Source organism: Anoplophora glabripennis, unplaced genomic scaffold (genome assembly GCF_000390285.2).
Source record: "Anoplophora glabripennis isolate ALB-LARVAE unplaced genomic scaffold, Agla_2.0 scaffold85, whole genome shotgun sequence".
NCBI classification, from domain to species: Eukaryota; Metazoa; Arthropoda; class Insecta; order Coleoptera; family Cerambycidae; genus Anoplophora; species Anoplophora glabripennis.
This window is the reverse complement of record NW_019416361.1, coordinates 440,611-453,470: the sequence shown is the minus strand read 5'-3', so window position 1 is coordinate 453,470 and position 12,860 is coordinate 440,611. Positions and strand designations below refer to the sequence as shown.

The window sequence follows — 12,860 nt, the reverse complement described above, 5'->3', positions numbered from 1 at the left end:
TTCGTTTCTCTACAACTATTCGTCGAGTAAGAAGAGCTGATTTTCGAGATGACCTTTTTTTCGAAAAATCAATATAACTCGAAAATATTTTAATATTTTTTAATTCTAAAAAAAGGTCCTTTTTTTGCTTGTCGAGGGCTACATTTACATCAAGTAACAAGTTTCAAAACCTTAATTTGCAAGAGATACAGCAAAAATAAAAAAAGTCGATTTTTGATGATTTTTTTCAATATGTCTCAAAAAGTAATATAGCAATCGATATATTTAAAAATCGAATCGATAGGTTTTTTTTAATAGCTACAACTTTCTCATTTAACTTTTTTCGATTGGAGTTGAAGTTTTTTTTTATTAGCAAAAAACAGTTTTTTTGACTTTTATGAATTTTTTAGGTTAACTTCGCCGTTTATGTGCCACAGGAAAAATGCAGTATCTTTCTTAGAATTTTTTTTTCTATATCACCATATTTTTTGTTTCCAGGTGGTATTTTTTGTAAATTTAACCAGATTGATTGGACTAAATTCAATATTACTGTATTTTAACTACTATCGAAACAAAAAACAATTAACAAATATTCAGAAATATATATACTAGAAATCTACCATATACTAATTATTAAATATGTCGATGAAGTAATATTAATAATATTTCATTAAAGTAAGCCCCATTCTGCATTACTGAAATGTTATATTAATTCTCGTTTTTACGAAAAGGACTCCATCGGCAAACAAAGAACCGCAGTACAGGCTACGGTACGACAGCCCGATCGGCGCGAGCCCTTCCAGAAACTTAGACCACCCAAGGCCATTCGACGACGACGATTTTGACAGATCTTTGAGCTGCCGTTCCTCGATGGGTAGATCAATAGGGGCCATACCTAATTACAACGGTAAGCGAACGGGTATGATTCTTAAAATCGCTCCGAGAAAATGTAAAACGGAGACGTTTGATTTAGGACGTTTTACGTTTTCTCCGTCACCCCACCCTCATAACCGAATCTGTGTTATTACAAAAATTTTATTCCTTACTTAAAAAGAACTTTAGTTTTTAGCGACAATTGGCAATTTTAGTTAAGGTGAGACTGTACCTAACCCTGATGTTTGTGGATTTAATTTTTAAAATTTTGAAAGCATGACTTGTACATATTTTCCGTAACGTAACGAAGCTGAAATTTAACTTTTCCGAACCATAGTTTTGTTGATGATTTGTACAGTTTTGGAAATATTAGAATTTTTTATAAACGTTATAATTTTTCAAACAGGTATTCATTTCGAACATGCACATCTAGATTTAATCTGGCAGCGTTTGTATTATTTTTTTGTGTACATTTTATTTTTAAATGCATGCAGTGGTGCTTTTTACATATTGCGTATCAGAGTTTTTTCCTTTGCACTTTATTTTTTTGCGTGTTGTACAGTAGTCTCGTCACTACGGATGGTGCCTAGGCCTGGTTACGGACTTAGATCATCCACCTTGCCCATTAGAAATGGATACGTAAGTACTACAATAGGGGGATTCCGATTGGAAGGATTTTAAAATAACTTGATTTTCGTGTAGAAATTTTAAAGTTCTTCCGTAAACTGTCGCGAACAAAACACACGTAATGTGCGGTACACATGCCGTCCGCTTTAACATAAGCTTCCGTTGCTCTTCCACCTTGTTCACTTGTGATTATTGCCATGCAGTTGTGAGTGCGCTACGACACGTTCCTAAACCCGGATATGGTCTGGCGCCCCGATCTCACACGTTCAGTTCGTCCGCTGGTAGTTCCGTTCCTCAAATCCCCGTAAGTCGACTGGATACGTTGCATTGATGTAATCTGTGTATAGTTAGTTTCGTTCTCACTTTTCTCTCCCGGATGGGACATTTTAGTGTGTCGGTTTTTCTTTGTCACGGCCATAATTCTAGTTTATTAGTAGTTTCACAAATATTTATACGTAAGAGTGTTTGGAAATGAATGCTTCATATTTCAAGGGTAGCTTCGTAGAATTAAAATTAACCGATTTAGATTAAGATACATCAGTATAATTTTGCTTCCTTAAACAATTAAAAACCTACAAAAAAAAACAAAAAATTAATTGATTTTAAAAAATACCTCCTTCATTTTTTTAGATATTTTAATGATGTGTTGTATAGGGCGGTTTCTTGGGGTAGCCGAATGTTTATGTTTAACTTAGAAACATAGATATCGCTGAAAATAGCAGAAACGATCATTTACTGTAAAAAAAGGTATTCTTGTTGCATTAAAGTGACGGTATTGCGGGAAACAGCATCTACATTTCACCTACACTCGCTGCCATGTCTGTAGTTAAGACCAAAACTAGTTGGATCACTGTTTGAATTGTTAGTGTTGCGAGAAACAACTACTCCGAGAGCTATATGCCCCTACCGGCATCGAATTATACTCGCAACACCTAGTGCAACAGCTAGGATCGTTTGTCATCAGTTTAACCCACCAGGCACAGACTGGTTTTGGACTTATTAGTCCTCATCAGTGTGTCAGTTTGACACACTGAAGCTGATCGGCGCATGTAACTCGTGGAGTAGTCATTTCCTTCAATATCGTCAGTTTAATAATTGTTTTGCCTAGTGGCGATACAACTTTCATGGTGCGTGCAACATAGCAGGTTACTTTCTGCCAGTTTGGCCATTTGAATGGACATTAACTAGCATTGCGATGATTTACAGATGTACGATAGAAAGATCTTACTATTTCGGTATTTTACTTGGTATCGAAGAAGATTTTTGGTAGAATTTTTGGAAGAAATTTTCAAATTTATTAGAACTATCCCAGTGTTTACCAAATTTTCGGTGAAATATCTTGACCGATAGAGTTATCTTTGGAAAATAAACCAAATTTTTTGATTACCAGTGATTTTTCAAGGAAGCAAAAATAGTACCAACTTGATTTACTCCAAACTACCCTCGAAGTAAGGCGCATTCGATTCCGGACACCCTTTATAATAATCAGTTGTGTCGTTAAATTTAAATTTCCTTAGTTTGGATCGACTGCATTTATTTAGTTTGTTAATTGAATACGATGAAACTTCAATTACGTACAAGACGAAGCACACTAAATTTGAAGTAGTTGTTTGGGAAGATAAATCGTTTATACATTTTGGCTTGTTTAAAATGTATTGTAGTCTAAGAAGCAACTTTATATTCTGTAGAAATAATTTTATATTCGTAACAAATGGAGAAAAAAATACTTGACTGTAGTTTACAGGCAGGTCAGGTTATTTTGAAGTAGAAAATAGATTTCTTTATCTGTTAAATTTACCGTTAGTACCCTTTTTATAACGTACACACACAAAAATAGAGATTAGGCGAAGTAATAGGATATAGTTTAATAAATTGAACGACTGTATGTTAATATTTAAGCGCGACACGTGCTTAAATATGATACAAGCCTTTATTCTTCTTTTCTTCTTTATTTTTTGCACGATTTCAAAAATTTTTATTTGGGAATGTGGAGTAAAAAAAGCACTATCTAACTGTGATACTGCTGTTTTTATTAATGCCATTCATGAAACTTGGTGATAAGACATTTTAAAATGAGTGATTTTTTAAAAACGTGTCCTAGTTGGCCTTGAAATGCATTAATAGAAACAGCAGCATTACATTTTTTTATTCTACATTAAAAAAAATGTTTGAAATCGGTCAAAAAACAAAGGAGGCTTGTATCACATTTAAGCGCAACATCCTGTATATAAATTGCACCAGGATGGTTGAGCTAAAGTAATTTCTAAAATTTAATTAAAACCATTGAAAACTTTGTTCATATCTTTCAAGTAAACAAGGCAAAAACTCACGGTAAAGCATTAATTGATGAATTGAGAACGAAACTATATTTGTATAATCATTTATTTCACATCACATTTGAATTTATTGTGTATATTAAAAAAAAATACGGTTTTCTAAATTAAAATCATGGATTGGTAGAATAAACTTAAACAATTTTAAAATTTGTTGCATCGATTACGCAGGTCGACAAAATGTGGCTGGCCTAAACCGGAAAGTAAATTATACTTTCCACAAAGGTTTTTGATATGCTAAATCTGAATCTGATTTCAAAATTGCACCATCACGCCAAATTTTAGATGTAACCTGGCCTAAAAACACCGTTTTTCAATATATTTGAGGTTATGTTACATCACGAGCTTATTTTTCTCCCAAAACTCGTGTGGCATCTGAAATTGTTACTCTTCTTCAAAATCCATGTCGAGTCGTTCGAATATCTGTTTTCCTCTTGAGGTGTCGTTTGTTGAGATTGATCAGTTTGATGTATTCGCCGATATTACAAAATCGATTAGCATGAAAATGCAAAAATGGGAAAGAATCAAATCATAAACGGTTGAATTCCAATGGTTCCTCGGGTGTTTGAAATCTTTTTTTTCTGAATTCCAACATTTTTTTATTCCATTCGCCATTTTGGATTTTGCAATTCCACAAGTTATTATATATTATTATATAATAATAATATTTCAAAGAAGGTACAGCTACACTGTAACCGACCATTGTATCTACACCTAAAATGAAATATTCGTTCGTAATCAGCAACACCGAAAATTTGCAAAACCAGCACAAGTTCAACAAATGATATCTCGAAAGGATTCAAATGATTCAAAATGGATTTTGAAGAAGAAAAGTAGTACTTTCAAATGTCATAACTTTTAAACATTAGGGATTTTTAGTTGACAGTACCGCCGTGCAATGTTGGTTGCCTAACTTCGGTGATCATGTGGCTTGTAATTATTTATGAAAGTTTTGTATATTGCTACACAAATAAACATAAATCTTTAGATATTTCATAGAAATAACGTGTCACAATATACTGAAAATAATGCATTTATCATCAAAAAAATTCTTTTTGTCATTGCCAATAAAAATTAAAATATTTTTTGTTTTGCCAATCCGTACCACTAGAAAATCTTGACTTTGAAGTAGAATTTCCAAGAGTATATTTTTTTTACGATTAGACATTTACTTTCTGTTTTTCTTTGAAAACGTAAAGTTTTTTAGTTTTTATTTTTTTGGGTTTCTATAAAACTGTAATCGCATGTTACCTCTCGTGTGTGTTTTTGTGATTGCGAGGAATGTTTTTTGTCGTATGGGTGTTTAATAACTAATTGATTATTCACAGGGTGATTATTCATTTAGTGGAATGGGTGCTAAAACTCATAGTACTGACTTCAGTTGTGGAAAATCAGATAGTAAGTATTTTACAAAGTTAACACGTAGTTAGTAGTTTACCGGTGTAGACGGTGCCTTTTAGCTTTTGATTTGGGAAAGTAGATACTAGTTTCCACCGATGAGTAGAATAGTTTCCACCCTTTTAAAACATATACAGGCAGTTTGTTAAGTGACGCAACTTCAAACGGTCGTTATTTGGATCTACAACCACTAGTTTTTGAGATGAAGGTGTTGATGTTCAAAAAATATCACATACGTTCAGATATGGCTGAAGATGTCCGATGTCGACAGATGAAACGTGTGCTAATAATTTACTAATTTAAAGATTTGTTGAATTAGTTTGTAAATATCTTCAGATGTTTTTAATTAATGATATTGTGGGGAACGACTATTCTACAGACTACATTTTCATTTGGCATTAAGTTACACCCCCAATACCTAGCAAACAGCTAAGATTATTCATCAAGAGAACCGATTTGGAACTTATTCGTTCTCATCATACCATAGGCAAGAAGACCTATGAATGATATATCTGTTTGGATGCTTATCTATCAAAGTTGTTTAAGTGCGGGTGAGATGTAACCTACAAAATAAATTTCAATGCCTACTGGTTGAAAACGTTTCTTTGCACCTACTGGCAGAGTGGACAATGCTTTGTGCTAGTAGGCACTGAATAGCAATAACTTTTATGATATGACGTACCTTTCATCCACATCTTTGGAGATATTGATACGAATGTGATTTTCTTAAAATTTTCAATACTGTATCTCATAAACTTTTTGGTTTAAAATGATGTAAAGACCAATTTTCCGAAGTTGTACACTTGAGAGTACTGTGTATATTGTTTTATTCATATCTGCAAGCAGTGAGTCGCAGTCTTTAACGGTTTTTTGTAATCATTCATTTATAGAATAAAAATTAGGATTTCCAAAAGTAATATATTTGAACTTCTTGCATAAAGCAGTAGGCTTGTGAAAAAATTAAATACAGTTTGATTATGCCTCGATAGAACTCCAAAATATAATTACGATGGATTTTCGAGTCGTTATGTTGTGACCAATATTGCACCTGCTTAGCCTTAGCTAGGAATCTTTGATCTGCTGTTGTCGTTCTTGGGCTAGGCTGTGTGGGGCGGACCCACAGGCCTGCACTGATATGTTCATTTTGGTTCTAAAGCCGTAGAAAAGCAGATCAAAGATTCCTAGTTCGGACTAAGGAAATGTGTAACTGGCCAGAGTCATGTGCGTAAGTAAGTGCATAATAACCGGAAAAACCGTCATATTTTAAATATCAGCATAGGCCATGAAAACCTGTAGTTTCTACAGATTATAATTAAAAATAAAATTAGTTTTTCTGTCTTAAAAATAAAATTGTTGAAAAAAGGAGTAATTTAAGATACATATTTTAAATTGTTATTAATTTTTTGTGTCCCACTTTTTTATTCTCCAGTAGGTATAATGAAAGTAATTAGATACTTTTTATTCGTAATACATATGTCCAAAAAGTAATTTAATTTACAAAAAAAATGCTTATCTTGATCAAGGATATTTTTTGCTTTTTTGCATCTTTTATTTCATGAAACAGGCTGCTTTTTCTTGTATAAATTCGAAACGCTTCTGATGCATGCCTAACCTACCACCTAATCTATATCATAGTAAGCACCTATGAGTTATGGTAGCCCCTTATGTATAACCAATAACGTTAAGGATATTGTGACTTTAATTTTTTTTGTATATTTACGAGCAAGTATGTAAAATTAATGCCTTTTCTTCAGTTTCCACTGGATCCATCACAGATGTCGAAAGACGCGCCCTGGTATGTAAATAATGCTTTCGTTACTTTTTGGTATGCCACACTAACCTGCCGTTATCAGTTTTCATTTTCGTTTTTTTTTTAAATTAACCCTTGCTTTGGATTCTTTCACTTAACACGTCTCAGTCACCTGTTCTATCTGCTGTCTCAGTTAAAACCTGAAATTATCATTTGAATAAGAATAAACCGTTTCCTAAACGGCAAAATGTTTTAAAACTCTTAATTTGAACATTGCTATTAGAAGGATAAATTTCTCTGTTTCTCTCGTTATTTTTTTTTGTTAAAAATTAAGAATTATTTTGCTATTTTCTTGTTACTTCTAATACTAAATGTATTTAATGTTGTAGTGTGGTTTATTGCCCGTGTTTTGATTCCTTGATATTATCACATAAAAATAATTGCTTAATAGAAAGCTAGTGTCTATTTTTTATTAGCGCATTACGTTAAACATTCGTATATGTTCAATAGAATTCGTGATTTCTGTAGTAAAGAGAACCCACAATATTTCCAGCACCTTCTACCACATTGGAAAGTAAACTACTATCATCGGTATCACTTTGTTAAATTACAACAAATATAGTCAATCGTTATCAACAAACTATTTTCAAGTGATATGAAATTAAATAATAAATGTCAGTGACTTCGTGTTGCAAGCATTTAAATTAAAATTTTAAAACACCTTAATTGATGCCAGCAAGAAAAATTACAAGTAATTCAGATTATAAACGATCATTATGGTACACGCCGTGTCAATATTCGTGGCTAGTACCGTCGTTGTGGTCCTTATAACACAAATAACTATTTCGAGCTTACTCGCAGACTTATGTGATAATAACGCGAGGAATCGTTGGGACGGTTAATACCCTACAAAGGCTTTTCTTCCTGTTTAGAACTCAGACATGCCAATGTCAACAACGTACACGGGAGGGCTGGGTCGGTACCCGGGAGGGTACGCGTCACAAGTACGACGCTCCCTTCCAAACATGGCGCACACGATGCTGATAAACGAGCCGGCAAAAATCTACCCCTACCACTTGCTTGTGATCACTAATTACCGACTGCCCGCCGACGTAGATAGATGTAATCTAGAGGTGAGTTACTATAGTGGAGGCGCCTGTGTTCAGTCACTTTTAGTAGACTGGTTTTTTCTCGTCTTCATTTTTATCTTATCGAGAAAACTTTCATACTTTTATTTTTGCTTTAAAATTGTTTTTAATTCAACTGTACAGGGTGTTGCGATAAATTTTAAGGTTGATTTCTCTTGTGAAAACAAATAGCAGTAAAAATTTTTCTAAAACTATTCGGAAAAACTCCAATCAGCATTCAATTACACTCACAGATAGTTACGATCATTCATCATTAGAATTGTGAAACAATTGACGACTGATCTATTTATACTGACATCCTTTTGATTTCAGTGAGATATAACCTACAAACCATATGTCATATCTTAAATGTCACTGACACTTAATGCCTACTGGCACAAAACGTTACTTTGTACCTACTGTCGTACTGTACTACTAATAGGTCTGAGATTGGTTGTCTGGTGGTAGTATTAACAAATGATTTTAATGGTATTATTCTTTAATATACTGTAGCGACTGTCATGGGTGTAGCTAGAATTTCTCCTTGCTCAGGGCTGCAAGTTCTACGGAACCTCTAAAAAAAAGCTTTTGCAATCAGCATCTTGCCGAATAAAATTTCAAAAACCTAACACATTTTGATTTAATTCTAAAATTCAGTAACCCCCACCACCACCAACGCCCATGGCCACTATAAGCAAACAGCTTGTTTTTACAATTTTTTGGTAACTGTAACCAATAATATTCCCAAAAGTATCAACTATATTTACTTAAAATGTAACAAAAAAACAAATACAAGTATAAGAGTTTATTTAAACATTACTCTTATGTCTTGTGGTATTTTTTTGTATCTATAAACCTACAGTACTGTAAGAAAATTTCATCACCATAAGTGTTTAATAGTTATTGTGGATGTAATTCATTACATGCTGAAAATTTAGTCCAAAGAGTAGTTGTTTCCTTCAATGTCATTATTTGAAATTGTACCTACCTAGGGATCAGTAGGTCATTTGTCCTAGTAGGTACAAAGCAACACTTTGTTAGTAGGCATCGAGTAGCAGTGACATTTAAGAAACAAAACACTTTGTAGGTTATATCTCGCCCTTATTCCTAAAGGCTCTACCATTACTCAAAAATTGGAAGTTAAACACAGTTTTTGATTGCGTTTGATCGCTGAAGTTTTGGGCTTTGAATTTATGTAAAATTTTTAATCTTAGGGACTTTGATTGTGGATTTGGATGAACCATTCTTAAACAAAACTGTTCACTTGTCATTTTTTCATAAAATTTTATACAAAGATAGTTTCTATGAGGGAATTGCACTGCTCCAAGTTTTAAGTCTGCCTTCAACGCTTCTTGAGTCATTGATCAAAAACCTGTCACAGTTTCACTCTTTAAGGGATCATAGAGCCCCTCATTCTATTATTTGTTTTGAATATTTGTCGCAACTTTGCCGTTATACAATTTATATAATTTACAAATTTGCAGAGACATCTTTCGGACCAAGAATTCGAAGTACTCTTCCAGCTGTCGAGGATGGATTTCTATCGGTTACCGCAATGGCGAAGGAACGAACTGAAGCGCAGAATCCGCCTGTTCTAAATTCACCCAACAAACATTCGCACTAAATTAGCTTATTACCTGTTGCTTCGCTATAATCTCTGAACAGCAAACAGTTAGCGAGAGACGCGTTCGTCGGGCAGCTTGACGTCTGACAGCTTCTCAAGAGAGGCGCCGCGAATTTTGAGTTTGTCATAAAACTGCTCTACAGTTCCTTTACGAATTTTTGTTTTTTATTTTAATCATGTAATTTTATTTCCGTGTTTTAATTTCGACTGGACGAGATTTGCCATAGAATAGGTTAGGGATTTATGACGAACGGAATCGACGGCAAACTGTAAACCTTAGATGTCGCATTACTACAAATTTTATTCGGAAAGTTTTTAATTGAGGATGAAATGGACGGAAAGATATTTTTATACGGTATCCTGTTTTTAACCTTGTCTAATTTTAAATGAATCGGAACGATAATTATTTGAAGAGAGAGAGTGGCTTCTACAAAATATTTCTTTTAGGTCGTAAGTGTATCTTTAGTGTTAAGGATAAAATTAAAAAAAAAAAAGATTTTTAAACTGGCATTATTTAGATTGCTTTAATAGAAATATTGCTTCTTTGGGCTAGTCGTAATTCTTTTGGTACAATTAATGCTGATATGGTGTATATTTTTATATTTATTTAAAAAATATTTAGGGGTTGTATTCTTTTGTGATTAAGAGATATATGTCAGCTGTATCTGCGCAAGATTTCGAGTTTTGGTTCAGCCAACGAGAATGCCTAAATGCAGTAAAACACCGTTTAACGCAGTTTTTAAATTTAGTTTGTAGGATACGAATACATTGTATTATTGTGTTTTAAAGATTGTAAATTGTTTTATTCTTTTAGTTATCCGATATTTTAATATATTTAAATTGTTATAAACCGTATTTATTCAGTTTTGAGGTACCTACTTGAGCATTAGTTTCTTAGATTTGTTAAGCACAGCTCCAATAAATATCGTAAAAGTATGCCCCTGTGTTTTTATTTTACGCTACAAAACGAAATTCTTATATCTCGTTTAAAAAAAGTCATTTTGAAGCTGTTAACACTCCTATTTACTTTTGTTGTTTACCGTTAAAGCTTTTATTCCAAATTTAAAATAATATCCACTTTATTACTTCTTAATCGGGTAAAATAACTTTGTAACTGTAATGTGTTGTTCATTTCGCATAGTGTTCCAATATGTTTAACCTGCGCAGACGCACTTGGAACGTTCTCCCGTTACAAGTGCCTAGACACGATAGGCCTCTTGCACATGCTGGATTTTTTATATTAGTTCACATATTCAAATATGGCCTTATTTAAAATTATTAATTATAAAAACTTTTGCGAGAAATTCTACTCGAAAATTGACTAAATCGTACGTTGAAGTTTGGAGAAGAGCATCCTGTAGGGGCGTGTCATAGAACGAGTTGCTATTGGTGCGACGTCATCGGTAAGTAAACTGGCCGCTTCACATTAGAAAACGATGTCGGTCCTATTACTTCTTATTTATTATTTTTAGTTTACATACGATACGATAACGATACTGATGTTATATTTACTAACTGGTTTCCATTCTATTATGTAGGTATACCTAAATATGCACCTATGTAGCAAAATAATTAAGTCTGTGTAAGTATAATATTTAATTTTAAGACGTTTAGTTGAAGTGAGCTTTCCGCGGGTAGCAAATACTATTTACTACCTAAATAATATTTTGAATCTAAATTTGTTATTTTAAATAATCATAATTAGTTTTTAGTTTTTTAAAAATTCTTAAAAATATTTGTAACATGACGAACAAGGTTACGCTAAAGCCCAATCAGACAATGTCCGAATTCCATGATTGCGGAGTTTTTTCGAAAAGCATTTTATTTTCTTCGGCAGAAATAAGGGGAATAAAAGCAAACAGGTATGAAAATGTGATTTGTAGATATCTACATCAATTTATTTTAAAATATATTTTTTTCTGGAGTTTTTACTGATGTATTTTTTCACACATCGGTACAATGCATCAGTAATAGTATTAGACTAGGCGGTTTCTGTTTTGGTTTGGGTGAATCGTATATCCACGGAGATTTTTGGCTTTCAAATATCACTAAAAATGAAAATTTTTCTATGCTCTCTTAATTGACGGATTCGAATTTTTCAAAAAGCGTTTGAATGCTTGAGAGCCTTCTATAAGTGATTAAATTTTTAAGTATCTTGGTTTTTGCTGTGCAAAATTTTGAAAATTTGCAAATTTTTTTTCAAAATATGAGTTGCAAAAATATTATGCAAAATCTATCTGACTGATTTTGATGAAATTTGGTGTGTTTTCTTGAGCCAAGTATGAAAGTCCCAACCCAATTTAAAGACCTCAAAAAGATTCCCTAAAAAGTAATGTTTTTTAACACCATATTTGGCGATTTTTTCGATTTTTACAATAATCATAATTAATTCGATTTGTAACTAGTCATATTTTGTAAAAAAAAAATATTACAAACATTTTTTTCCTCTTCCATTTTCACCTAAAATCAACTCTTGAAATAAATTGAAATAAAATAGTAAGAAAATTATGACATTTTCGAATTTTTTTAACATATCGTGCCACCAATAGTTAAGCCCACATTTTTTTATGTGCATAAAAAAATTTTCATTTCTAGTCGTATTTGTAAGCTAAAAATCTCCGTGGATATACGATTTACCCAAATATGGACTTTTAGAAACAGATGCTGTCGGGACTATTTATATGATTTAGAGGGATTTGCCATAGTTATTATAAGTTTAACTTCACAAATTTACAGTATACAGGGTCGGAAAGTTCCCATGGTTGATCGGCCGTTACGTGAGAGCGATAAAGAAAGTCATAGAAATCCGCGCGATAGAGAAAGATGGCTATAATGAAGGCGTCTAATAGTCACTGCCCATTTCGCCCTTCCACAAATAAGATCCACTTCTTATTTGTGGAAATGCTGTCGTGCTTGCCATTTACTTACCGATGACGTCAACGTATCGACATCCCAGTCCATGGCGTTTGCGCGCGAAGCGAACCGATTAAAACTAATATCTAATAACTTTTTAAAAATAAATTAAAATAACAAAACCTTTACACATTGTTTGTAGTATTCATTGTAGATACAAAAACTAATAAAATATGTTTTTCTGCAAGAGGCCTATTGAGGCTACGTGGTTTAACTTGTGTCCAGGTAAGACATGT

At 32.9% G+C, this 12,860-nt stretch overlaps 1 protein-coding gene across 8 annotated transcripts in view; it reads left to right on the top strand.

The window, feature by feature from the left end:
• Positions 1 to 10,649, top strand: part of LOC108917142 (actin-binding LIM protein 3) — a 111,426-nt gene extending 100,777 nt beyond the window's left edge. For 3 of the 8 annotated variants that reach the window (XM_018723607.1, XM_018723603.2, XM_018723604.2), the window contains 6 exons: positions 711 to 886; positions 1,415 to 1,491; positions 5,141 to 5,210; positions 6,965 to 7,005; positions 7,893 to 8,093; positions 9,572 to 10,649. In XM_018723607.1, coding sequence (XP_018579123.1) covers positions 711 to 886; positions 1,415 to 1,491; positions 5,141 to 5,210; positions 6,965 to 7,005; positions 7,893 to 8,093; positions 9,572 to 9,685 — 679 coding nt within the window. In that variant the 3' untranslated portion in view covers positions 9,686 to 10,649. Of the gene's footprint in view, positions 1 to 710; positions 887 to 1,414; positions 1,492 to 1,682; positions 1,784 to 5,140; positions 5,211 to 6,964; positions 7,006 to 7,892; positions 8,094 to 9,571 lie in introns of all 8 variants that reach the window. The other 5 variants (XM_023454251.1, XM_018723605.1, XM_018723608.2 and 2 more) reach the window with 5 other exon arrangements.
• Positions 10,650 to 12,860: the final 2,211 nt, after the last annotated feature.